At 49.1% G+C, this 27,987-nt stretch overlaps 2 protein-coding genes and 1 long non-coding RNA gene across 3 annotated transcripts in view; 1 reads left to right on the forward strand and 2 right to left on the reverse strand.

Moving 5' to 3' along the window:
• Positions 1-4,929, reverse strand: part of MAN1A2 (mannosidase alpha class 1A member 2) — a 37,772-nt gene extending 32,843 nt beyond the window's left edge. Inside the window, exon 1 of the mRNA XM_083718996.1 lies at positions 4,101-4,929. Coding sequence (XP_083575122.1) covers positions 4,101-4,417 — 317 coding nt within the window. The 5' untranslated portion in view covers positions 4,418-4,929. The remainder of the gene's footprint in view (positions 1-4,100) is intronic.
• Positions 1-27,987, reverse strand: part of LOC310835334 — a 364,886-nt gene that overhangs the window by 159,802 nt on the left and 177,097 nt on the right. The gene's annotated exons all lie outside the window — the stretch shown is intronic.
• CASR (calcium sensing receptor) overlaps positions 23,618-27,987 on the forward strand; it is a 50,808-nt gene continuing 46,438 nt past the window's right edge. The window contains exon 1 of the mRNA XM_083718551.1: positions 23,618-24,143. The gene's annotated coding sequence lies outside the window, so the exon portion shown is untranslated. The remainder of the gene's footprint in view (positions 24,144-27,987) is intronic.

Below are 27,987 nucleotides of genomic sequence, written 5' to 3' on the forward strand. Positions count from 1 at the left end.
ATTAATTGGAGCAAATAGGGATTCCATTTTAAAAACAATGCTGCGGGGCTGGAAGATGGAGCTTGATTTTTTCTTTCAGACGGTAACATTTTTGCAGTCAGAGTTTTTACTTGAATGAACTGCAAGGGGATAAATACTAAAAATAAAAAGACTAACAGTAAGGAAAAGAAGCAAGCAGAAACTGGATACTACTCTTTTCTTCTTGGATAGGGTTGCTACTTCAGACTCGCCATTGAGATACTTCTTCGTAAAATTATTTTTCTTGCTCAAAACTAAAGATTGCATTTGAACTGGCTGAAGATAAGCCTTGGTTAAAAAAAGGTTAACTTTTTTTACAGATTGAACCTATGCAAAACATAGGTTCAAAATCATGGTGCTTGAGTTCAGTGGGACATAGACTACAATTATACATAATTTACCAGAGCATTAGAGTGGGGTAAAAATAGTACAAATAAATTATATTAAGAAACTCTGAGAGTACAGAGTTTGTCAAACTTTGGATTTTCTCACCTGGCATTAAGAGAAAAGTGGTATCTTCTTGTGATAGCATTATTATCTATTTTTTATGCAGTTGAAAGAGGAAAGAAATTGACCCTAAATCAGGGTTGGCTAACCTATGGCTCTCCAGATGCTGTTATCGACTACAACTCCCATCATTCCTCACCGCTGGCCATGTTGTCTGGGACTGATGGGACTTGGGAGCCTAAAGCTTATTTAATTCTGATTTAAAACTAACCAAGCCCACTGTAGCTTTTCAATATCCTATGGGCAGAGAATGTGAGTGATCCAGCTTGGAAAAAACTGAGAAGCAGGTGTTAGCCTATGAAAACTCATGCCGCAAACAATCTTAATCTTTAAGATGCCCCAACTCTCTGATAATTCTTCCTTCATTTTTGTTATAAAATTTCTTAGAAAATCAAAATAAGCATATTATTGGCAAAATGCCATGTCGCCTCTACATTTTATTGTCCTATTAGAACTAGTGATATAAATATTGTTTTGTACAAGTTCAAATAGTGTATATATATTTGTGATGGAGGAGATAAGTTAAATTTTTGAAAGGGAGAGAAAAACCTGTCAATAGGTTCAAACAAAAAAAAATGTTTTCAACCTACATAGAGTGTTATGTAATTTCATCAGTTAGTATATTTGTTGACAGTAGTATATGCTTCATAGCTGGCTAATGAAAACAAAAACTTGGCTACCAAGCCCTGTTTGATAACCCCAATTTCCAAGTTCAGGAGCAGGAATGAACCCAGGAATTATTCAGTTGTGGTGCATGAAGAAGGGAAGAATGAAAGAACAGCATGAGGCACAAGTCAATATGTGTCAAGTTCAAATCAATCCAGTGTGTTTTCTTTAAAAAATGCAACCAAGGAAAGAGCAAAGTGTAAAACACAACATACAAAATTCTATGGCTATAACCTCAATGGTTTTCTGAAAAGAGCAAATATCATTTCCCAACATTTTATTCTACACAGAAAACTGTACCACATCACAGGCTCCATCTGTCTGTTCTGGCCTTTGGAGACTAGGAATTGACTGTGAGTTCAGCTGATTTTTTTTTGGGGGGGGGGGTTAGGTTCATCGTGTTAAGTTATAATGTTGATGAATTTGGTTTTTATTTTTTGCTGTAAGCTGCAGCAAAGTAAAAGTGGGGTAAAATTATTTAAAATAACTGAAGATCCTGCCAGTAGTTTTTCTAATTATGTTTGCTACTACCTTAATGTTATTCTTCAGTAGTAAAATGATTTCATTATATACTTTTGCTTCTTGTATACCATACTGAATTCACCTAGACTTACCGGTACTTCTGAATAGACATCGTTAGGTTTGCCCCATAAAGCCATAAAATAAGGTTCAAAAATAGTAATTTTATTACTGAACTCCCAGTGTAATTCATTTTTTTCCCTCCCAGTGCAGACTCTTTGTACCGCACTTGGCTCTTTTGGTGCTGCCCCTCTTTTATCCTGTTCCATACAAAATGGGTACTGAAAAGGCACCCCTTTAATTAATCTTTTCTGTTCGATTTGCTAAGAGCATTGTATAAAATGACACACCAACTCTACTCCTAGCTGGGTATGAGTGCATATGGAGGATATTCTAAAGGTTTATATAATGCCAGGATTTGTGGCACAGGTTCCTGTTGTGAGGACTTTATATATACTCTTTTCTCCCAAGTTGTTACATAGCTCTTCAGGTTATCAGACACAATATAGATGTAACTTATGTTTTTCAATCTGTGGAAGTTCCTGCTGTGCCTACATCTAATAAGGGTAGGCGGTAGATCAGTCACCAGCCCCACCTAAAACAAGGGTGAGGAACCCAGGGTCCATAGAAGGCCCTCCATACCCTCTATCTGGCCCTCCAGAGCATTCCCTAGGCCACACCCCTCACTGACCTGTCTTTGAGTGTTTTTGCCTAGCTAGAATGTGTCCTTGTATTCTGATAATGCCTTTTGGTTCCCTAGCGGAGGACAGAGAAGGGTATACAAGTGCATGCAGAAAATAGCCCACTTTTGCCTCTAGTCTTACCCATCACTGGCCATTTAACTTCCCACTGCCCCACCTCTAAATGGCAGGAGACAGATACACAACTGGCTTTCATTAGTCTAAGAGGACCACATTAGTCTAAAGCCAGGCACAACTGGCTTTCATTAGTCCAGGGTTGCTTTCCATGGGGACAGCCACTGCTAGCAGGGACGGGGAGGGAAAAAATAAACAAGAGCGAGTGTGAAGCAGGAGTTAAGAGTACTGATGGACCAGGGTTCGAATCCCCCACTTGGTCTTGAAGCTCTCACTGGGTGACCCTGGGCCAGTCACTGCCTCTCAGCCTAACACTCCTCACAGGGTTGTTGCGGGGATTAAATGGGTAGTGGGAGGAGAAATATGCATACCACCTTGAGCTCCTTGAGGAAAGGCAGGATTTAAATACAGTAAGTAAGGTGCACTGGCGAATCAGGTCTTGACAACTCCTCTTTCTGGACACCTGGGATGTGAACGTAACCTGACAGCACACAGTGATTATTCACCAAGGCAGCACACCACATTAAGCCAGGGCTGAAACCTATTCCTGTATACAACACTCCCCCTCTTGTTGTCAGCATCTGTCTGTTTTAGAGACACAATGGAGTGCACCTCCAAGGCTGAAGTCAAATCGCTGCATTAGCACTGACATGTCCTCCCCAGGCTGCAAGCCTAGGCGGTGTGTATGGAGGTCCTGAGCTGTCCAGAGGACAAGACCTCCCTCTCAGCCTCACTGATGTGGTCCAAAGGAGAGCGGAGCAATGCGCTTGGCACCAGCTTGGCTGCAGGAGTTGCTGGAAGAAGGCATACAAAGTGCCACCCAACAGTCTTAGGGTGGCCACTCTGGAATTGTGAAGGGCTTACTCCATAGCCTTTTCTTCTCCCAAAAAATATCCCACAAGGCAACAGCCCTTTAGGATCAGTGTCTTCCTTCTCCTAGATGAGATACCTTCCCAGGTGGACAAGCCCCATCTGCCCTCATGACTCTCTATATAGTCCACTATGCTGAAACCACCTTGACCACTGGACCCACTACAGTGGTACCTCGGGTTAATTTGTTCCGGACGTCCATTCTTAACCTGAAACTGTTCTTAACCTGAGGTACCACTTTAGCTAATGGGGCCTCCTGCTGCTGCCGGAGCACGATTTCTGTTCTCATCCTGAAGCAAAGTCCTTAACCCGAGGTAATATTTCTGGGTTAGCGGAGCCTGTAACCTGAAGTGTATGTAACCTGAAGCGTATGTAACCCGAGGTACCACTGTACTGGTATTGTCTGCGCAATCCACCAGAGCTTGGCTTTGCATGCAGGGGAAGCCCCTAAATCACTGAGGTTGAGACCTGTGGACTACGTGTTTCCCAACCTTGGGCCTCCAGCTGTTTTTGGACTACAACTCCCATCATCCCTAGCTAGCAAGACCAGTGGTCAGGCATGATGGGAATTGTAGTTCAAAAACAGCTGGAGGCCCAAGGTTGGGAAACACTGCATTCCACCAATAATAATAATAATAATAATAATAATAATTAATGGCATCAGCATTGGCATGAGGGCCGGGCCCACCTGCCGAGCAAGCCTACCTGTGCCTGTGCTGGTCGCGGCCCTGCCCGTGGATCAGGTACCCCCCCGCGGCGTTCTTGCCCCCCTCCCCGGCGTCCACGTGGGGGATGAGCACGTCCTCCAAGCCCAGGTCGAAGCGCTTGTGCTTGGACGAGTCCGGCAGGAAGAAGAAGGCCCCGAAGCAGAGCGTGATGAAGGCACTGAGGATCAGCAGGAGGATGAACTTCTCCGAGAGCCTCAAGGTGGCCCGGTGGTGCGGGAACGACGACGACGACGGGCCCAGGTTGCGAGGGGGGATGCGGCGCCCCGAGAGCGGCAGCAGCGCCGGGGTCGTCATCGCGAAGGAGGCGGCGGCGGGGGCGAGGCGAAGCGGTGACGGCGGTTCAATCTCCGGTCGGCGGAGCAGCTCGCAGGCCTCCTCCTCCGCCTCCTCCTCCTCCTCCGCCTCCCTCAGGAGGGCCGGCGCGCCGCTCCGCGCTGGGAAGCCGTCCCGGCAGCGGCTCCCTCCCGGCAGGGAGGCCCCCGCGCCCCGGCGGCGGCCTGAGGCGGAGCGGCGGCGCTCATCCCGAGGCGGCTCCCGGTCGGCGGCGTCGAGGTCCGGCGCGCGAAGCCTGAGGGGGATTCACCACATGCCGGGCCTCCTCGGCGCCGCCTGCCCCTCAGAACCGGCCTCCCTTCCCTCAGCCGCTCGCCCCAGGCGCCTCGGAGGGGCCCGGCCGTGTGGCGCCCCGGCTCCTCGGCCTCCGCCTCCTCTCCTTCCCTCCGACAAACGTCTCTCAAGGCAGGAACCCACTCCGGAATCCTGAGGCAGAGAAGCAGGCCCCCCTCGCGCGCATGCGTGGCTCTCCCTCAGCGGAAGAGGACGCCCTCCTCTCTCCTCTCGTCGTCTGTTTCATAGAGCTGGTTAAGGGTAGAGAAGGGCTTGGCAGCGGCAACGGAAGTTATTCCGGGTCTCTTTTATTTACAGTGGGACCTCGGGTTAAGTAATTCGTTCTTAACCTGAAACTGTTCTTAACCTGAAGCACCACTTTAGCTAATGGGGCCTCCCGCGGCTGCCGCTGTGCCAACGGAGCACGGTTTCTGTTCTCATCCTGAAGCAAAGTTCTTAACCTGAAGCGCTCTTTCTGGGTTAGCGGAGTCTGTAACCTGAAGCCTGCGAAACCCGAGGTACCACTGTATTCTTCAAAGCGCTCTCGAAGAAACGGCCGCCACCCATAGAATCTTAAGAATTGGAAGGGACCATCCGAGGGTCATTCTAGTCCAACCCCTTGCAATGCAGGAATCTGAACTAGATCATCCATAACAGATAGAATTATAGAGTCATAGAGATTTTACTTTCTTGGGCTCCATGATCACTGCAGATGGTGACAGCAGCCACGAAATTAAAAAACGCCTGCTTCTTGGGAGAAAAGCAATGACAAACCTAGACAGCATCTTAAAAAGCAGAGACATCACCTTGCCAACAAAGGTCCGTCTAGTTCAAGCCATGGTTTTCCCAGTAGTGATGTATGGAAGTGAGAGCTGGACCATAAAGAAGACTGATTGCCAAAGAATTGATCCTTTTGAATTATGGTGCTGGAGGAGACATGGACTGCAAGAAGATCCAACCTCTCCATTCTGAAGGAAATCAGCCCTGAGTGCTCACTAGAAGGACAGATCCTGAAGCTGAGGCTCCAAGACTTTGGCCACCTCATGAGAAAAGAAGACTCCCTGGAAAAGACCCTGATGTTGGGAAAGATGGAGGGCACAAGGAGAAGGGGGTGACAGAGGATGAGATGGTGGGACAGTGTTCTTGAAGCTACCAGCATGAGTTTGACCAAACTGCTGGAGGCAGTGGAAGACAGGAGTGCCTGGCGTGCTCTGGTCCAGGGGGTCACGGAGAGTCAGACAAGACTAAACGACTAAACAACAACAACAAAGAGTTGGAAGGGACCACGAGGGTCATCTAGTCAAACCCCCTGAAATGCAGGAATCTTTCACCCGACCTGAGGCCTGAACCCACTACCCTGAGATTAAGTCTCTCATGCTGTACCAACTAAGCTATCAGTGTTTGGGATTTAATACAATTGCACAGTCTGTGGACTTTTTGGTGTGGGTCATTGTCCTTGTTTGTTATGTGTTTATGTGTTTTTACATATTTAAATATTTTGTGGTTTTGTGTGTCTTTATGTTGCAAGCAAAGGTTCCCTTGCACCCTTGGCAAAAAGCTGTTTGTGTGCAAGGAGAGCACATGGCTGTGTGGGTGGGTGGGCAGGCTTCCAACTACTCTGAACCAGTGAAGAGGAGTAATTTTTGCTCCCACCCACACCTGGGCCTGGGCCCTTCGCAAGGGCCAGCCTTGCCAACTCCTAGATATGACCCATGGCTGCCCTGGGATCTTCGAATGAAGGGCAGTATATCAATTTAATTTTAAAAGCTAAAGTTATTCTAGCCAGCATCAACAGAAGTTTAATGTCAAGATCAAGGGAAGTAAAAGCCTTGGTCAGACCACACCTGGAATACTGTGTCCAGTTCTGGGCACCAAACTTTAAGATGGATATTGGCAAGCTGAAATGTGGGCAGAGGAGGGCAACCAAGATGATTGTTCCTCATAAAGCTCGGCATCCAAACCCTTTATCATCTTGGTTGCCCTCCTCTGCCCACATTTCAGCTTGCCAATATCCATCTTAAAGTTTGGTGCTCTATATTATGCATCAGAGCATAAGACGCACCTAGTTTTTGGAGGAGGAAAAAAAGAAAAAATATATTCTGAATCTCAGAAGCCAGAACAACAAGAGGGATCGCTGTGCAGCGAAAGCAGCGATCCCTCTTGCTGTTCTGGCTTCTGGGGTAGCTGTGCAGCCTGCATTCGCTCCATAAGATGCACACACATTTCCCCTTACTTTTTAGGAGGGAAAAAGTGAGTCTTATAGAGCAAATAATACGGTATTTTGGCAGGAGGGGAGGGGAATGAATGAATTCCTATGCCCCACAAATAACCCAGAGATGCATTTCAAATAAAAGGACACATTCTACTCATGTAAAAACATGCTGATTTCCGGACTGTCTGTGGGCCAGATTGAGAAGGCGATTGGGCCAGATCCGGCCCCCGGGCCTTAGGTTGCCTACCCCTGATCTAAAGGGTGTCAAATGGAAGATGAAGCAAGCTTGTTTTCTCTTGCTCTGGAGGACAGGACCCAAACCAGTAGATTTAAGTTGCTAGAAAGGAGATGCCAACTAAACATCAGGAAGAACTTTCTGACCATAAGAGCTATTCAGCAGTGAAACGAGCTCCCATGGGAAGTGGTGCCCTGTCCTTCCTTGCAGGTTTTTGGGCAGAGTTTGGATGGCCACCTGCCATGGATGCTCTGGCTGAGTTTCATGCGTGGCAGGGAGTTGCACTAATCACCCTGGTGGGTCCCTTCCAACTCTACAGTTCTGTCATTCTATATGTGATTCCGTCTAGCTCTAAACAAAGCATAGCAGCAAAGAAATTGCTTCCTTGGATAGAAGAATGGCCGGTGAAGATGATGGATTTTTCGGAGCTAGCCGACCGAACCGGAAGAGTCCGCAACCAGAAGGAGGGGGAGTATCAGGAAGAGTGGATTAAATTTAATGACTATTTAGTTAAATATGTTAAGTTAAATTAACTGAAAACAGCTTGCAGATACTTAATTGGCTTAGGATTTTATTTATGTTAAGTGATGAATTAATATGTTTAATTTCATAAGGTGAAGTTAAATTTTATAAGAACTGTGATTTGGGAAACCGTTAAAAGGACATGCAATGAAATTCAACCAAGGGGAAGCGGGGAAGTCACTTAACAAAGTTAATAAGTGTAATTTTCAATAAGGCTATGATTTATGTTTGTTTGTCTTATATGTTTGTTTGTTTATAATATTGTGAAAACCATTAAAAAAAATTGGGGAAAAAAGAAATTGCTTCCTTGGCTTATTTGTTACTCGCGTCTAAGTTTCTGAGAGTTTTATTTTAGTGTTTTAGATTTCAGCTTAACAAACGAGCAAACACACACACACACACACACACACACACCGTCCACATATTGCATTGGGGAGAGGCACCTGTGGCTGAGATGGCTATGTATTCCAGTGTTTTACCGTCTCACTATAGATTTTCTGTGTGTGTTATCACAGCTGACCTCTATTATCTTCTCCACAGTATCTGGTGAGGTAGATACTGATAGACAACCAGTTAATTGCCAGTTTAGAACTGTCGGCTACATATTATTAAATATACAACAGCACAGATAAACAGTGCAGGAAATAATTCAAGTATTGATAGTTTCTTTAAAAATGATTTTTCAGTGACTACATTAACAAATAATATCACCATAGTGCAGGCTGGGAGGGATAAATTCCTGAAAGAGCAGTCTTTTGACTCTTAGCTGCATGTTTAGTGATTTCCTCTACACATATTCTCAAGTCTATAGTTTCCAGACACCTGTACTTCCTGTTGTCTACACCATAGATTTGTCATTACAGACTGAGAAATAGGGATGATTTCCGGTTTCAATACAATTTTCCCCCCAACTGCAGGGGAGTGAAAGCTGTCTATGGAAATCAAGGGAGAAAATTGGGATTTTAGTGAATGTGTGATTTGATAGCAGCCTATCTTTCCAGCAGTTCAATGTACTGTACCAGGAAAAACAGAAGTTCCTTCTCTTTGAGTTTTTTGTTTTTGCATTTTACAGTGCTGTAACATGGTTGCATGCAAGTCAACGAAGCACAAGGCTTCTCCATTCAATTGAGTGTTAGGAGTGTTTTGTTGAGGGGTTTGGGGTAAAAAATGCAAACCCCAATTCAGACCCCACTCTGATCGACAGTGCTAAGACTGGACTATATAGTACGGATGGTTGTATACTCCTTTCTTTCAACTTCAGCCTGACCTTCGGTTTGCAATGAGGCTTGCACTGCACTGTTGTATACCAGCCTTAGCCTACATCTGCAATATGCATTCTTTGCTACATTGTGAGGCTGTGGTAATGAGCTGTACTGGCGTTGCAATTTGCAGTCTGTTTTTTTAAAATATTTGAAAAACACCCCCCTCCACATTTCCTGAGCTAGAAAAGTCAGGAATGCCCCTTTTTCCTTGTTCGTTGGGTGGGGGAGTCAAGGTGGAGGAACATAGGTAAAGGTAAAGGGACCCCTGACCATTAGGTCAGTCGTGGGCGACTCTGGAGTTGTGACGCTCATCTCGCTTTATTGGCCGAGGGAGCCGGCGTACAGCTTCTGGGTCATGTGGCCAGCAGGACTAAGCCACTTCTAGCGAACCAGAGCAGCGCACGGAAACGCCTTTTACCTTCCCGCCAGAGCAGTACCTATTTATCTACTTGCACTTTGACATGCTTTCGAGCTGCTAGGTTGGCAGGAGCAGGGACTGAGCAACGGGAGCTCACCCCCTCACGGGGATTCGAACCGCCAATCTTCTGATCAGCAAGTCCTAGGCTCTGTGGTTTAACCCACAGCACCACCTGTGTCCCTATGTGGAGGAACATACTGGTACAGTAAAATCTAGCATTTCTCCATTCATGGAGCTCTCACTTCTACACCAGGGGGAATTTTAAAATGGCTTTTCACATGTAAACCAAGAAATTACCTAAGTGGATAATGGGGTCCTTCTCTCTCCCCGGATCTCTGTGCTCTGCAAAGTAACTCAACACCAGAGGTTCAGAATGATACATTATATGAACTTTCTATTTCCATATACCGGTACAGTACTTTTTATTCTTTCCAAGAGGCCAAAGTGAAAGCGGACTACAGTCATACCTCGGGTTCCAGGCGCTTCAGGTTGCATTTTTTCGGGTTACGGTCCCGCCGAAACCCAAAACTACCGGAACGGGTTACTTCCGGGTTTCGGCGGCCACACATGCGCAGAAGCACTAAATCGTACTATGCGCAAGCACAGAAGGGCCGAATTGCAACCCGCGCTTGCAACCCACAAATGTATCCCTTTGTTGCTGTGTATTGGGGGAGGTGTATAGTGGGGTGTTAGGGGAGGGTAGTAACTTTGGTGGGGGACACATCGTGAGGTAGTTTGTCCACCTTTGGTCCTGACCCTGCACTCAACTCTCACCTGTGGCTCCTAGAAGCTTGTCACAGTGACCCCACCCCTGGAACAGCTTCGACTGGTCAGCTAAACCAGGTAAGGGTAGCCGATGAGTCTCAAACCCTCAGTGAGTTAGAGACTACCCCTGTATGAGAAGACAGACTCTGGCAGATTCAGTGGAAGAGACCAATAGTGGTTCCAATGGTCAAGAAGGAGATTTCTGCACGTGCTCTGGAGGGAAGTGAGGGGCAGATGGGGCTCATCAACCTGGGAAGGTAGTCCATCTAGGACAGGGGTCTGCAACCTTTAAGACAAAAAGAGCCACTTGGACCCATTTCCGAAGAAGAAAAAAAACTGGGAGCCGCAAAACCATTGCGACATTTAAAACAAATATATCTCCAGAGCCGCGATCTGACAGCGGGTGGGAAGGTGACGTCGGGACAGTGCGTGACTAACGCACGCACCGCCCCCATGCGACATCACAGCCAGTACAGCGCCCGTCACAGTGGGGAGTGTCAGGGTGCACAATGCGCCTCCTCCCCTCGCTAGTATCCGCCCCGGAGCCGCGGCAAAGGTGTAAAAGAGCCACATGCGGCTCCGGAGCCGCGGGTTGCAGACCCCTGATCTAGGAAAAGGAAAACTCTGATCCTAAACCTCTGATGCTTTGAGGTCCCTAAAAAGGCTGGATGGTGCCTTGTATACCTCCTTCCAGCAACTCCTGCAGCCAAGCTGGTGCCAAATGTATGGCTCTGCTTTCCTTTGGACATCAGCAAGGCTGAAACATCACCTTGCCAACAAAGGTCCGTATAGTTCAAGCTATGGGTTTCCCAGTAGTGATGTATGGAAGTGAGAGCTGGACCATAAAGAAAGCTGATCGCCGAAGAATGGATGCTTTTGAGTTGTCTACTGAACTCAACTGCAAGCTGCCTTGAGAGCAGGCTGATCACATGATCACTTTCCATAAAATAGATGGTGGAGGCCTAGAGATGTTGCCCCTCCACTTCCTCAGAGGACATGGTTCCCAGACCCCTCACCACCCTGGCAATACCCTCCTATGGACACACATTTCTAAAGTGTGGTCTGAAGACCAAGAGACCACCACCTTACTGAAGTTGAGCAGGTCAAGGTATGGTTGGTGCCTGGATAGATGATGGTCTGGGAACCACATGTAAGCTGCCTTGGGTCCCAAGGTGAGAGAGAGGCAGAATATAAACTTATTCCTCGGCACTTCCTCCTCAAGTAAGAATGTGGCCAATGGCCCATCTAGTCCAGCATACTGTTCTCACGGGACGCAGGTGGTGCTGTGGGTTAAACCAAAGAGCCTAGGGCTTGCCAATCAGAAGGTCGGCGGTTTGAATCCCCGCGACAGGGTGAGCTCGGTCCCTGCTCCTGCCAGCCTAGCAGTTCGAAAGCACGTCAAAGTGCAAGTAGATAAATAGGTACCGCTCCAGCGGGAAGGTAAACGGCGTTTCCATGCGCTGCTCTGGTTTGCCAGAAGCGGCTTAGTCATGCTGGCCACATGACCCGGAAGCTGTACACCGGCTCCCTCAGCCAATAAAGCGAGATGAGCGCCGCAACCCCAGGGTCAGTCACGACTGGACTGAATGGTCAGAGGTCCCTTCACCTTTTTACTGTTCTCACAGTGGCCAACCAGCTGTCTTTCTGAAACCTGCAAGCAGGATTCAAAGCACCAGAGCACTCTGCGCTCTTCCCAGCAACTGGTATGCAGAAGCATAGTTTAGCTATCTCCTGCATGAAGAAGTCCTTTCTTCTATCTGTCCTGAATCCTCACACGTTCAGTTTCACTGCAGGTCCATGAGCTCTCGTGTTATGAGAGACAGAAAACACCTCTTCTCTCTCCATTTTCTCCATGCATAATTTCATAAACTACTATCATGTTGTTTCTTACCTGCTTTTTATCTAAACTCACAAGTTCCAAAACCTGCAACCTTTCTTTAATAGGTCACCCGCTTGATCATTTTGGTTGCCCTTTTCTGAACCTTTCTCAACTTTGCAATATCCTTCTTGAGGTGACCAGAACTGTATACAGTGGTACCTCAGGTTACATACGCTTCAGGTTACAGACTCCGCTAACTCAGAAATAGTACCTCGGGTTAAGAACTTTGCTTCAGGATGAGAACAGAAATCGTGCTCCGGTGGCGTGGCGGCAGCAGGAGGCCCCATTAGCTAAAGTGGTGCTTCAGGTTAAGTACAGTTAAGAACAGACCTCCAGAACAAATTAAGTACTTAACCCGAGGTACCACTGTACAGTATTCCAAATGCATTCACAGAATCATAGAATTGTAGAGTTGGAAGGGACCATGAGGGTCATCTAGTCTAACCCCCTATAATACAGGAATCTTTCACCCAATATGGGTCTTGAACCCACAGCCCTGAGATGAAGAGTCTCATGCTCTACCAACTGAGCTGAGTTCACACCATAGATTTGTATAATGGCATTATGATATTGGCAGTTACATTTTTCAATTCATTTCCCAAGGATCCCTAGTCTGGAATCTGCCTTCTTCATGGCCAATGCACACTGGGTTGGCCTCTTCATTAAGCTATCTACTATGACCAGCGTTGGAAATTCACCAGGCACATCGTGCACCTTGCAATCGGCCACTTGCAACCAAGTGAAGAAGCCCAGGTGCCAGGATGGCGCCTGATGTCTCCACCAACTGGAGGTGCATGCCAGCAGATCCTTGGATCTTGACTGTTTCCACACACTAGCAACACATCCTCCAGAATTCTATTCATCATATTTTATCCATACAGAATGAATTTCAGCAACCAAAAAGCTGTACTGAAAAATACAACTTTCAAGCCATCCGGCCCCAAAATGGCAACTAGGCATTCCGATTTCGCAACAGCAAACCTGGTTTAAGGAGCCATTTGGTGCCTAGCTTAAAAAGCAGAGACATCACCTTGCCAACAAAGGTCCATATAGTTCAAGCTCTGGTTTTCCCAGTAGTGATGTATGGAAGTGAGAGCTGGACCATAAAGAAGGCTGATCGCCGAAGAATTGATGCCGAAAAGTCCCATGGACTGCAAAAAGATCAAACCTATCCATTCTGAAGGAAATCAGCACTGAGTGCTCACTGGAATGACAGATCCTGAAGCTGAGGCTCCAAGACTTTGGCCACCTCATGAGAAGAGAAGACTCCTTGGAAAAGACCCTGGTGTTGGGAAAGATGGAGGGCACAAGGAGAAGGGGACGACAGAGAACGAGATGGTGGGACAGTGTTCTCGAAGCTACCAGGGAGGCAGTGGAAGACAGGAGTGCCTGGCATTCTCTGGTGCAGGGGGTCACTAAGAGGCAGACACCACTAAATAACTAAACAACAACAACAACAACAACAACAAGGCTTGGGAGGGGGGTCTTGGCCTCTGGGCAGCCCAGGACCTCCAGACTGCCCAGGCTTGTACCTGAGTGAAGTCACTTCGGTGCTGCTAACACAGTGACTTTAGTTCAACCCGTGAGGCACACTCCATTGTCTCTTGAAACAGACGGATGAGGGAGGTTTCTGAAGTTTAGGAAAGGGAAGTATTTCCCCCTCCCCCCCCCGATCCTTTTTAACCTATTCTAGGTTATTATATGCTACTAAGGCTTCATGCTGGCTAGTCACCTCCTCCTCTTTTTGCCCTCCCCACAAGCACAACCCTCAGTATTTCATGGCTTTGGGAAGCCAAAAAGCATGCTCATTCCTTGTTAGTTTCTTTTAATGCCGAACTTAATGTACTTATACTCCGTGGGGCACAAGAAACAACTCCCTCATTTGGGGGTAGGCAAGTTTTGTTGTGAAATCAGTAATGACTGGACCATCCGAAATTGAATTCAGACCTGCAATAAAGTTGTCCAGTGTATTCCAATGACCTAAAAAGATTACTCTGATTCAGATTTCCAACCATCCCAGAAAAGAGCCATGTACCATGTAGTAGCATTGTTTGTTGGCAAGGGGAATGTTTCAGAAACAAGGAAGGAATATATATATATATATACACACACACACATCTTCCTGTCCGAAAAATTTCCTCCACCGAACTATATAGTGCTAGGGCTCAAGTTGATGGCTAGCTTCAGCCACAAATCAGAGCACTATTTCTATATAGAAGCCAGGGGATTGGGCATTCTGGAGAGTAGAAAGGAAGAATGTCCTTCTCCTGAGAAGCTTCTCCATATAGTCTAGGAACAGGAAATTTGTAACCTCACAATCTGCATCTACCCACTCCTAATGCCGGCAGGAACTCAGTTGCCATTGTACTTCAAAGCTCAAAACATAAGACAATGGTGTTTCCAGGTCAACAAACACAGTTCATTAAAAACTCACTGTCATAATAAGTTTGTATCTGCTTCACTATTAGAATGCATTTGTGAGCACTAGAATATGATTGGAACTGCTGCTGCAGAATTAGAAAGTTTACAGTACAACCCAATGCCTGTTTACTTGGAATTAAGTCCCGCTATGTTCAAAGAGATAAGTTTTCTTGTCATGGCAGAGGGTTGGAATAGATGGCCTTTGGGGTCCCTTCCAATTCTACAGTTCTATGATTCTATTTTTTATGGCAGATTGTAACTGTGAGGCTTTGCAATACAAGTCGTCCAGAATTAAAGAAAAGCATTGTGGGCTTAGGGTTAAGAATGTTAAAAAAATAGTTGAAGGCATCCAAAAGTCAGCAGAGGGAGATGTTGACTTACAGGTTAAGAGCACAGTTAATATCCCTGATTTCAGTGTTTCTGTTCATTCCTATGTTTAGTTTTTGAAATATACTCAGAGTCGCAAAGTGATTTCATGCTCTTTATTCAGCTCATAGTGGTGAGGAGGAATGAATGAATGTCCCCTCAAAGTATCTGCTTTATATACATTATTTACACAATGGGCTGCACATGATTGGCTAATTCTGGAATTCTACTGTAAGCCAATCAGGTTGTGGATTCACTTATATCTGGAGCATGATTGGGTGGTTCCTGCCAACCAATCATATTGCTGCATTGTTCTAGGACCAATCAGACTGCTGCAATTTGGATCCTATTGTTCTAGGACCAATCAGACTGCTGCAATTTGGATCCTATTGTTCTAGGACCAATCAGACTGCTGCAGTTTGGATCCTATTCAACTCAGTACATAACACCCCTCCCCTCTAAGTTCCAGTCCTGCCCGGGAGGTCGCATTCATAGTCCTCGAGGTACGCCGGCGGCCTACGTGTGCGTTGTGGCCTGGGGTGTTCCCTGGTCCGGGGTTCAGGTTCTGGCTCGTGTTCCAAGGATGCTGGCTGTGATGGGCCTGTTTGGTCTGGCGCAACCGGCTCGCTCAGTCGTGGTTCTGGCTCCGGTGTCCTTTCGGCCTCGCAGGTCCTCTCTGTATTTACTGATTCTGCCTCTCCTGCTGCCCCCTCCTGCTCTATGGGCCTCACTGCCCCGCTGTTCCCTTGGGACTCCTCTGACCTTTCCTCCTCCTGGTTTTCTCCCGGGAATCGTCACCGTATCTGGTCGCAGTGGCGGCGCCAGCATTGCCCCCCCATCCATTAGCACCTCGTACGACACGGGGCCAGTGACCCTGGTGACTGTGGCAGGTACCCATGCTGGGCCTGCCCCAAAATTCTTTGCGTACACTGGGTCCTGGGCCTTGAAGGTCCGGGGGTTCCTGCCTTCCCCCACCACTACCTCATCCTGAGCTCTATCGGGGTGAAGGCGGTCCAATCTGATTGCAAGGCGCCGACCCATTAGTAGTTCAGCGGGGCTCCAGCCAGTTGTTGAGCTGGGGGTGCTGTGCTGTGCTAGGAGGAATGTGGCAAGGCGGTACTCCCAATCCCCTTGCGTCATGCGGCGAAGGGTGTCCTTGGTGGTCCGCACCATGCGTTCTGCTTGGCCATTGGTGGCAGGGTGGAATGGCGCCGAACGGATGTGGCGGATGGCGTTCTGCGCTGTGAAGGTTTGGAATTCTCCTGACGTAAATGCAGTCCCATTGTCTGAGACGAGAGTGTCAGGGAGCCCGTGGGTTGCAAAGAGCCTGTGTAGTACCTGGATAGCTGCGGATGTAGAAGTGGACGGTACCAGTGCAACTTCCAGCCATTTGGTGTAGGAGTCCACCACTATGAAGAATGTTTTCCCCTGAAAGGGGCCAGCGAAGTCCACATGCAGGCGTGACCATGGTGCTCGGGCGGACTCCCAGGACTGGACTGGGGCCCTTGGGGGATCTGGGCGGGATTCTTGGCAGGCCTGGCAGTGTTTGACCCAGGCCTCTATCTCTCCGTCGATCCCTGGCCACCACACATAACTCCTGGCCAGGGCCTTCATTCTTACTACCCCTGGGTGTGTCTCGTGTAGGGCTTTGAGGACCCTTTTGCGGAGCGGCTGGGGAACAACGACCCTGCTGCCCCATAACAGGCACCCCTTGTGGGCCGACAGTTCATGTTTGCGGGTTGTGTAGCCAGCGAATTCTGGCCCAGGACTGCTGCTGGGCCATCCCCTCCACACCCAGTCCAGGACCCGGGAGATGACCCTATCTTTCTTGGAATGGTGTGCAACTTCTTGTGCCTGAATGGGGCGGTCAGGAAGCAGCTCCAGGCTCATAACCTCTTGTGCAGGTGCTGGGTCGGGGCCTGTTTCTGGTAGTGGTAGCCTGCTGAGGGTGTCCGCATGGCCCATCGCCTTCCCCGGGCGGTGAATCAGTGCATACTGGTAGCTGGCAAGGAAAATTGACCACCTGAGGACACGAGGAGACAGCACTTGGGGGGTCTGCTTTTCGGGAGCAAACAAGCCAAGCAACGGCTTGTGGTCAGTCGCCACGGTGAAGGGCCGCCCGTACAAGAAATAATGGAATTTTTTTACTCCCTTCACGATTGCGAGCCCCTCCTTGTCTATTTGCGAGTAGTTCCGCTCGGTTGTGTTGAGTGTCTGGGAAAAGTATGCTACCGGTACCTCTCTCCCATCCGGGAGTTGGTGTCCCAGGACAGCGCCCATGCCATAGGGCGAGGCGTCGCATGCTAGCACCACCGGCAGCCTCTCGTCGAAGTGTGCCAAGACCGAGTTTGAGACAAGCAGGTCCTTGACTGCCTGGAATGCAGCCTCCTGGCGCTGGCCCCACACCCAAGGGGCCGGCTTGTCCAGGAGTCTGTGTAGGGGCTCCGCTACCGCCGCTTTGTGGGGGAGGAAGGAATGGTAAAAGTTCAATAGTCCCAAGAAGGCCTGAAGTTCAGTCTTGCTCTTGGGTGCTGGGGCATCACAAATGGCCCGTACCTTGTCCCCAGTTGGGTGGACCCCTTCTGCGTCCACCATAAATCCCAGAAAGTCCACCTGAGGCACTCCTAGTAGACATTTTTCCCGCTTCACCTTGAGACCCGCCATCTGGAAACGGTGCAGAACGGTGCGGAGGCGGTCCTCAAACTCCTCTGGTGTGGGCCTGGCAATCAACACATCATCGAAGAAGGGGGTGACGCCAGGAATCCCTTTAAGGAGCGAGCCCATTAGATTCTGGAATATGCCTGGTGCCACACTGACACCGAATTGCAGCCGCTTTACCCTGAACGCTCCTCTGTGCGTCACAATTGTCTGTGCCTCTGCTGTGGCCTCATCTACTGGAAGCTGTTGATATGCTTGGGCCAAGTCCAGCTTGCCAAAAATTTTCGACCCAGCCAGGGTGGCAAGGACATGGCTGACCACTGGCACTGGGTATGCATGGGCCGTGAGGGCCTTGTTTATGGTACATTTGTAGTCTGCGCAGATGCGGACTGAACCATTAGGCTTGACGGGTGTGACGATTGGGGTTTCCCAGGGGGCATTAGGCACCGGCTCCAGCACTCCTTGCTCCACAAGCCGGTCCAATTCCTCGTCTATACGGGGTTTCAGGGCGAATGGGACCCGGCGGGCCTTTAGCCTGACCGGTCGTACTGCGGGGTCAAGCTGTAGAGCAATGGGGGGGGGGACCCGTATACTGTCCCAATTTCCCATCGAAAACCTCTGGAAATTCCTTGCATATGGCATCCACGTCCACTTGTAAGGTAGTGTGGTTCACCCCGGTGATGGCTAGCCCCAGTGGTCCAAACCATGCCAATCCCAGTAAGCTAATGTAGGGGCCCTTGACCACAAGCAAGTCCAGTTGCCGCGTCCGCCCTCGGTATTGCACCCTGAAGGTCCCCACCCCCATTGTGGGGACCTTACGTTTCTGGAAGTCCCGGAGGGTGAATGGGGCCGGCCTGAGTTTGGGACCCCCAGTAGGACACAGTTTCCTTAAGGTCCTTGCCGAGATTATGGATAGATTTGAACCCGTGTCAAGCTCCATGCGGCATGGGGCCCCCTCTATCCGTACCTCTACATAAATTTTCTCTATGTTGGGGTAGGGCAACTGGTATACCTGGACGTCCGTGAGCTCCGTCGAGTTGCCTTGGTGCGTTGGGCCCCGGGACCTGGGGCTCTTGGATTGGTCATCTGATGCCTGGCGTCGGGTGGGCCGAGCCCGACACACCCGGGCGATGTGTCCCATTTTTCTGCACTGCCTGCACTCTACGTTGCGGAAACGGCAGGTCCTCCTCTCATGACTTTCCCCGCAGCTTGCGCAGTTCCCTCCTTCTCGTCGAGGCAGCTGTGGTATGTGGGCTGCTTGAGTGTGCTGCTGTACTCGGTGCACTTCCTCCCTGTCAGATCCTGAGTCGTCGGTGAGGTCTTCGTGGTGAACCCTCGGTTGGGATGGCAGGCTCGGCCGTGCCTCTTGTGTCGACCTCTTGGCAGCTTCCGTTGCCAGGGTCTCCTCCAGAGCGACCTGGAGCGTTAGGTCCTTCTTAGCGTAGAGGCGTCGTTGCAGCTTCTCATCCTTCAGGCCACCGACGAGGCGGTCCCGACCCGAAGCATGTTCTCCAGCTCTGAGAAGTTGCAGAACCGGGCGGCTTGGCGGAGAGAGGTCACAAACCCAGTTATGGTTTCCCCAGGGGCTTGCCGCTTTGCGTAGAAGGCATTTCGACGAGCCACCACTGAGGGCTGTGGCGAAAAGTGCCCCTTGAGCTGTTCCATTATTGTTTTGTATGGAACAGTAGCGACGTCTTCAGGCGCAAGGAGAGCCCGGGCGATTTCAAATGTCTCCTCTCCGTAGACGCTGAAGAATATCGCCCTCTTCTTGGCGTCTTCTTCATCGGTGACCCCTTTGGCTTCTAGTAGGAAGGTAAAACGGGAGGCGTACGCTTCCCAGTCTCCCGTTGCTGGGTTGAACGGCGAGAAGCTGCTGTCGGTTGCCATTCTGAGTTCCTTGTGTCCCGGAGCTGAAGCCTGGATACACGGTGCGAGGCAGCGGTGCGGCAGGTGGCGGTGCTGCGGTGCTGTGCGTGGCAGTCAGCTCAGCGGGATCCCATCCTCGTCGCCAGTGAAATATACTCAGAGTCGCAAAGTGATTTCATGCTCTTTATTCAGCTCATAGTGGTGAGGAGGAATGAATGAATGTCCCCTCAAAGTATCTGCTTTATATACATTATTTACACAATGGGCTGCACATGATTGGCTAATTCTGGAATTCTACTGTAAGCCAATCAGGTTGTGGATTCACTTATATCTGGAGCATGATTGGGTGGTTCCTGCCAACCAATCATATTGCTGCATTGTTCTAGGACCAATCAGACTGCTGCATTCTGAATCCTATTGTTCTAGGACCAATCAGACTGCTGCAATTTGGATCCTATTGTTCTAGGACCAATCAGACTGCTGCAGTTTGGATCCTATTCAACTCAGTACATAACAGTTTTCCCCACTGAGATAACTTACTAGATTTTATTTAAGGCAGGAGTGTTGCACAGTACATAAAGGATTCCAGGCAGAGAGCCAAATTTGCATACAATCCGCATATACTCATTTATATGTGTAGGTGCCTCTGGGAAAATGAGATGTGAATGGCTACATTTTGCAGTGTGCCCAGCTCTCTCCGGGGTGCAAGCCATGCCCAGACAACAAGACTCCCCCACCCCCACCTTGGCCTCACTGATGTGGTCCAAAGGAAATCAGAGCAATACGTTTGGCACCAACTTGGCTGCAGCTGTTACAGGAAGGAGGCACACAAGGGAACATCCAACTGCCTGAGGGACTCCTCTCTGCATTTGTGCAAGGTTTACTCCTTAGCCTTGCCTTTTCTTGAAGGTGTCCTGCAAGGCAGCGGGTAGGGACTGTTCCTCAGGGATTACTCCCGAAGCCTTTCTAACGGATTAGTATAACTGTTAAGGCAGCGGAGGTTTAGGCTCAGAGCTTTCCTTCTCCTATAAAATTAAAGGGCGGCACTGTGGTCTAAACCACTGAGCCTAGGGCTTGCTGATTGGAAGGTCGGTGGTTCGAATCCCCGCGATGGGGTGAGCTCCCATTGCTCGGTCCCAGCTCCTGCCAACCTAGCAGTTCGAAAGCACATCAAAGTGCAAGTAGATAAATAGGTACCGCTTCGGTAAACAGCGTTTCTGTGCGCTGCTCTGGTTTCACCAGGAGCGGCTTAGTCATGCTGGCCACATGTCCCGGAAAAACTGTCTGTGGACAAATGTCGGCTCCCTCGGCCACTAAAGCGAGATGAGCGCCACAACCCCAGTGTCATCCATGACTGGACTTAACTGTCAGGGGTCCTTTACCTTTAAGTGGGAAGGGATCCAGTATCTGCAACAAACAACAATGGACTCAGGCCCCCTGGGCCACCCCTTAATACTGCCCCTGAATTGTAAGATGTTTATTCTCAGATGGTTTTAAAGAAAGGGCTGTTCTCAAGCTCAGTCTTGGTAACACAGCTGTGCAGGGCAAAATAAACTGTCAATTTAGATCTGATTGCACTAAATTTTTTGCTCAAGAAAATATCAGAAAATATACCTAAGATTAAGTCATGGGAGCTGAATCTTGCATTATTCCAATGAAGGCTTAGGTGTAGATTTTTGAACCCCCTTCCTTATGACAGTATGGCTGTCATGATACTAACAGTCTAGGAGTGTCATGGATTAGGGAAAAGGGGACAGCTCAAAGGCTGGGTGAAAATCTTCCACAAGCCAGATGTGGCCCATGTGCTCCCTCACTTGCTTATATTTCAAATTTGGCAAAATGCTTTCACTTCCTGGCATTGCACTCCTGCTTTCTATATAGGACAAACTGATCTAGGTGTATGCAAAATAATGTAATGACATAGTAACTCTGCCATCAGAAATGGCAAGATCAAGAAACCAGTGGGGGAAGATTTCAGTCTCCCAGGATACTCCATGGCTGATGTGAAAATTGGGAAATGATTTCAAAGGCTCAATTTGGTGTGAAACAGCTGAATCAAGAAGTTGTGTTCTGTACATAAAGCCTTGGACAGAGACAGTGCTTTCCTGTTCCACACTGGGTGCTGATTAACATAGCAAAACTGGGATAGCAGCAAGAGTTTTCAGAGGAGTACTCGTGCCCATCTGTTGCAGCAAAAATGACAGTGCTGTGGCACCTTAAACTCTCAACCAACTTCTCTACAACTGTGTTATGTATAAAACATCGTTTTAATTGACTGTATGCAGACACTTCATTCATGCAGTGGTGGACCTAACTGAGGGGTAACCCATGTGGTACCTGCCCTTCACATGATGTTGGAATAAGATCCTCATCATCCCTGGCCACTGGTGATGCTGGCTGGGGCTCTTGAACGTTGAGAGTCTAGCATCACCTGGAGGGCACCACGCTGGCTCTCCCCAATATGCTGCGGAACTGTATACCATGATAAATCTGTTAGCATTTAAAGTGCCACAGGCCTCAGCCCGCCCTTCTTGACCCTGGGTCCCCAGCTTTTGGTGCACTACAACTCAGCATCCCTAGCTAGCAGGGCTAGTGGTTAGGGATGGTGGGAGTTGCAGTCCAACAACAGCTCAGCTGGTAGAGCACAAGGCTCTTAATCTCAGGGTCATGGGTTTGAGCAGAGGTGGATTTAGGGGAGTGCACCATCCACCACCTTATTTCCCCAGAGGCACCTGTAGATCGAAATTAGCATATGCAATTTATATGCAGTTTTTGTTCTGTGGACCTGTGCCCTGAATCCTTAAGTAGATTTTGAATGGAAGGCAAAAGGTGCTGAATTTAAGGTCCGCCAATGGTTCGAGCCCTACATTGGGCAAAAGATTCCTGACTTGGGTTAGGCTAGAAGACCCTAGTGGTGCCTTCTAACTCCAAGATGTTATGATTCTATGATTCTACCTGTCTGAGATGATCGACCTGAGATTCCCGCATTGCAGGGGGTTGGACTAGATCAGTGTTTCCCAACCTTGGGCCTCCAGCTGTTTTTGAACTACAATTCCCATCATCCCTGACCACTGGTCTTGCTAGCTAGGGATGATGGGAGTTGTAGTCCAAAAACAGCTGGAGGCCCAAGGTTGGGAAACACTGGACTAGATGACCCTCAGGTCCCTCCCAACCCTACGAATTATCCTGGGACCCAAGGTCCAGAAAGGCTGCCAGGTGCCTCCAGCTGCCTTTAAGGAAATGGCTCTCCTACTGCTCATTACCTAGGATATATGAAGGTAGAGGAGATATTTCGGAAAGTTCTCAACGCACAGAAGCTCCTCGAATTTGGAATAACATGGAGAGGCCAGCCCAGGGGTAGGCAACCTAAGGCCCGTGGGCCAGATGGGGCCCCATTGCCTTCTCAATCCGGCCCACGGATGATCTGGGAATCAGCGTGTTTTTACATGAGTAGAATGTGTGCTTTTACTTAAAATGCATCTCTGGGTTATTTGTGGGGCATAGGAATTTGTTCATTCTTATTTTTCAAAATATAGTCCGGCTCCCCCACATGGTCTGAGGGACGGTGGACTGGCCCAGGGCTGAAAAAGGTTGCTGACCCCTGGGCCAGCCCCTTGGCTACCTTGCAGTGTGGCTTATTTTTTTCCTGGTTTCAGAAATGGCGCCCACCACATGCGAAGAGATCCATGAATGACCTGGCGCGTGCAAGGCATTGTTTTTGTTTTGTCATTTAGTTGTGTCCGAGTCTTCGTGACCCCCTGGACCAGAGCATGCCAGGCACTTCTATCATCCACTGCCTCCCGCAGTTTGGTCAAACTTATGTTAGTTGCTTTGAGAACACTGTCCCACCATCTCGTCCTCTGTCGTCCCCTTCCCCTTGTGCCCTCCTTTCCCCCCAACATCAGGGTTTTTTCCAGGGAGTCTTCACTTCTCATGAGGTGGCCAAAGTCTTGGAGCCTCAGCTTCAGGATCTGTCCTTCCAGTGAGCACTCAGGGCTGATTTCCTTCAGAATGGAGAGGTTGGATCTTCTTGCAGTCCATGGGACTCTCCAGAGTCTCCTCCAGCACCAGAATTCAAAAGCATCCATTCTTTGGCGATCAGCCTTCTTTATGGTCCAGCTCTCACTTCCATACATCACTACTGGGAAAACTATACGGCAAGGCATACCTGGGGGTATTGAGAGCAGGACTTCTGCTACCAAGACGAAGCCCCGCCAACCAACCCTGCTCCGCCCGCTCTTCCTTCGCCGACCCCGGGCCGCCTTCCGCCCCCTCGAGGGTGGAGCGCCAGAGCCCTCGGCGCGCCCTGGACGCCACTGCAGCGCCTCCGCCGCCTCCGCGCCCTACTCCGCCGACTTGGCGCTTCCCCGACGGGTTTTCTCCAGCGCAGCCCTCCGTCGCCCCCTCACGCCCTCTCTCTCTCTCCGGAGGCGGACGGACGGGACGGGACGGACGGCAGCTGAGGGAAGCCCGGCGGCTGCCCCGTCTACCTGGCAAGGTCATAGCGGGCTGGCCATGGAGGAGGCCGGGCGCCTTTGGCTGCGGGGAAGCGGCTGGCCGGCAGGTGGGCTCGCCCTGGGCGCGCGGCGCGCGGCGCTGCCGGTGGGCTGGACCTGCGCGTCTTCGCGGGGCGAGTAGACGGACGGACGGACGGCCGAGTTGCGCGTCGTCGCTGCGGCTGTTGCTGGAGAAGCGGCGGAAAAGTTTCCCTGCGGGCGCTGCTGCGCACTCCGGAGCGCGCGGCTGCTGCGTCTTCTTCTTCTCGGTGAGAAATTCTGGTCCTGGCAGGCGCGCGGGGGACGGAGCGAGGGTGAGAGTGTGTCGCTTTCTTTGGGGGGGGGGCTCTGCTTTTACCTGGGGGTGTCTTGGGAGGGGGGCTTTTGGGGGGCTTCTTCTTAACACCCACCCACCGACGGGCAAGTTTGCGGCCGGTTTTGAGGCAGCTGTGCGCTGCGCTCGTGAAGGAGCCTTTCGGGTTTGTGTGCTTTTTTATTTATTTAACAAAAAAGCTCCTTGTCAGAACACGTCTCAGGTTAGAAGTGGATTTGGAAGGGGGCTCCAGAGTGGGAACTTGGCTTGCGAGCCTATAGCGCATTTCCTTCAGAGCAAACCGCGTCGAAACGAAGCGGGTCTGGCTGCCGAGTCAACAAGCTTAGGATTTCGTTGCGCGGCCCCTTCCAAGGGTGCCAACTTGAATAAAATATTGGGGGGGGGGCAAGTAAGCCCCGCCCCGCATAATTGATCACATGACACTGTTTGAATGGCAATGGATGGGCCCAGCCCCCCCCCAAATATTTTATGGGGGGGGGTCTAGGAGTTGGCTAGGAGAGCCCCACCCTGGGAAGCAAGGCCCTCTGGGTCCAGCAGTGGCAACCTCAGGTTCCTAAAAATCGATGGGTCACGGAATCATAGAATCGTAGGCTTGGAAAGGGGCACACTAGGGTCATGTAGTCCAACCCGCAGGAATCTCGGTAATACAGTGGTACCTCGGGTTAAGAACTTAATTCCTTCTGGAGGTCTGTTCTTAACCTGAAACTGTTCTTAACCTGAAGCACTACTTTAGCTAATGGGGCCTCCTGCTGCCGCTGCGCCGTCTGAGCACGATTTCTGTTCTCATCCTGAAGCAAAGTTCTTAACCCAAGGAAATATTTCTGGGTTAGCGGAGTCCGTAACCTGAAGTATATGTAACCTGAAGCGTATGTAACCCGAGGTACCACTGTACATGACAGATGGCCACCCAACTCTGTTGGTAAAGCATGAGACTCGGGTTCGAGTCCCATGTTGGGCAAACGATTCCTGCATTGCAGCGGGTTGGAATAGATGACTCCCATGCTCCCTTCCCATTCTATGATTCAGCCTCTGCTTACAAAACCTGCAGGGAAGGAAAGTCCATCACCTTCCGAGGAGGTCCATTCCACTGTTGAGCAGCTCTTACTACAAGCTTGTTGAGGATTGGGCTGCTGACCTAACAGCTGTGACGTGGGTCCTTGCAGTCCTCCCTGGTTGTGTTTTGTGTCCTGTAAATCACATGTGGATCAAAGTGAGAAAAGGTAACTGTGGATTAGAATGATTAACTCAGGGCCAGTTTCCAGCGAGGTTGCAGCAAGGATGAGATTGGCACAACTTGTGAAATCAAGTGTTCTGGCAAGGGAACTGTAAATGAGAGCATGTGAAATATATTTCAGGCTCCGGGTTGCTGCCGTTTTTTTTGTTTTAAACCAAATTAGAGGGTTTGATGGGCACAATGCAGCGGGAAGGTCTCTTGCAGGAGCTGCATTGAAATAAAAAGGATCTGGCCAGGACAGAGTTCGTTTCAAGGGAGCATGCTTGGGAGCAATTCTTTGTGAATTGGGCTCCGCAGCTACAATCACGTGCACATGGGGGGAAAATCCCATTGAACTTGGTTTCCTGTAGTGAGCAAGAATTGTTTTTCAGACACTCAGGCAGAGAAGTGGGTTCTTTGGGTTTTTTTGTTGTATAATGAACGTAACATTAAAAAAGGAAAACCGAGAGGTACAAGTCACTAAGCAGAGGCTTACATAGTAATGTCTAGCAACAGTCTTAACTTTTGCATTGATATTTGCCCAGCTTCACTTCTACATAGTTCATGCCTGCAGAGTTACCTTTTTCAGTCTGACGGCCAATAATTTAGAGACCCCCCCCACACACAATTGAAGAAACTTGGGCCCCCAGCTGCTGTTGAACTACAGCTCCCATCATCCTTAGCTAGCAGGACCAGTGGTCAAGGATGATGGGAGATGTAGTCCAACAACAGCTGGGAACCCAAGTTTGAGGAATACCGACCCTACAGAAAGGAAAAGCAGGACTATGAAGTGATGCTACACAGTGTAGCAATCTAACTACCCACCACAACTCCCCTTGGCTGAGCAAATGACGTGTGTCAATTTTTCAACAGTTGCTCTTAAGTCACAATTAAGCCTGTGTGGCTGAGGTAAGCCAGTAAATATTATTTGGGGCTAGTGATTTTTATGGGGTTGTTGATTTAGCTAGCTTGTAAGGTAAAGGGAACCCCTGACCATTAGGTCCAGTTGTGACCGACTCTGGGGTTGCGGCGCTCATCTCGCTTTATTGGCCGAGGGAGCCGGTGTACAACTTCCGGTTCATGTGGCCAGCAGGACTAAGCCGCTTCTGGAGAACCAGAGCAGCGCATGGAAACGCCGTTTACCTTCCCACCGGAGTGGTACCTATTTATCTACTTGCACTTTGACGTGCTTTCGAACTGCTAGGTGGGCAGGAGCAGGGACCGAGCAACAGGAGCTCACCCCGTCACAGGGATTCGAACCGCCGACCTTCTGATCAGCAAGTGCTAGGCTCTGTGGTTTAACCCACAGCGCCACCCACGTCCCTTAGCTAGCTTGTAAATATGTTTAAATAACTAAATGGGAGATAATATCATAGGTATCCAGCCCCCCAAAGTATGTAGTGAGGTAATGTTCCTTCTAAATTGCCTCAAGAAGTGCACCCAATAGAGGCATAAATCTCTCCTTAAACAAAATATTTTCTCGCAAATCAGATTCTTTCCCCCTCTCTTTTAAAGCAAGGTGCTCTTGCTGTCCATGTCTCTCCCCTTCCTGCCCTGCATAGAGGCATCCACATTATTGTTTTTTTCTCAAGTGCACACAAACATATGTGCCCCTCTTCACCATCCACACTTGCTTTGCAAAGCAGTTTTGGGGAACAAGTGGTTTCACCGTCTGCAGGATTTTTTTATTTAAAAAGGATTCTTCCTTTGAGATCTCACCCCTGACTAGCTTGGCCCATGGCCAGCGGAAGTCATTGTTGGGCCACAGTAGGGATAGACTCTGTGATGTCAGGTTCTACGTGTTAGGAAGGGGGCTGTCCATTCAAGCAGGTCAGAAATAAATATGTAATCCAAGGTACGTAGAGGTCACATTCCATCCAGAACATCAAATAAGGATCAGAGGGGTCAGAAACCGGTGCGGAGTCAGAGCCAGGAAGAGGGCGAGAGAAGCAATGTCACCAGCACACTCTGCTCATCTTTAATTCTAGATCAGTTACAAAGAAATCAAAAAGCACAGGTCCCAAAACCCATCCTTGGGTGAACCCACTTCTTACATTCATCCACTGAGAGAACTTACCATCTATTCCTATTTGTTGCTTCCTGTTCTTTTACCAGTTACTAATCCATAAGAGAGTCTCTACCCATGATAACTAAGCTTACACAGGAGCCTTTGAGGAGGGACTTGGTCAAAAGCTTTATGAAAGCCAAAGGATAAAGTGTCTTCTGGATCATCCCATTCATATGTTCACTGACACTCTAAAAAAGCCCCACCCACCTCTAAAATATTTGCTAGACAAGACTTACTGTTGAGGAAGCCATGCTTCTGGTTCTTCAACAAGACTTGTTCTTCTATATTGCAGATCATTTGGGGTTATTACTTGCTGTCGTGTGAAGTGTTGTGTTTTTATACTGTAAACCAGTGTTTCCCAACCTTGGGCCTCCAGCTGTTTTTGGACTACAACTCCCATCATCCCTAGCTAGCAAGACCAGTGGTCAGGGATGATGGGAATTGTAGTTCAAAAACAGCTGGAGGCCCAAGGTTGGGAAACACTGCAAACCACCTTGTGATCTTTGAAGGGTGGTATATTATTATTATTATTATTATTAGTGT

This window comes from Podarcis gaigeae (genome assembly GCF_964106915.1).
Source record: "Podarcis gaigeae genome assembly, chromosome: 17".
Classification (NCBI taxonomy): Eukaryota; Metazoa; Chordata; class Lepidosauria; order Squamata; family Lacertidae; genus Podarcis; species Podarcis gaigeae.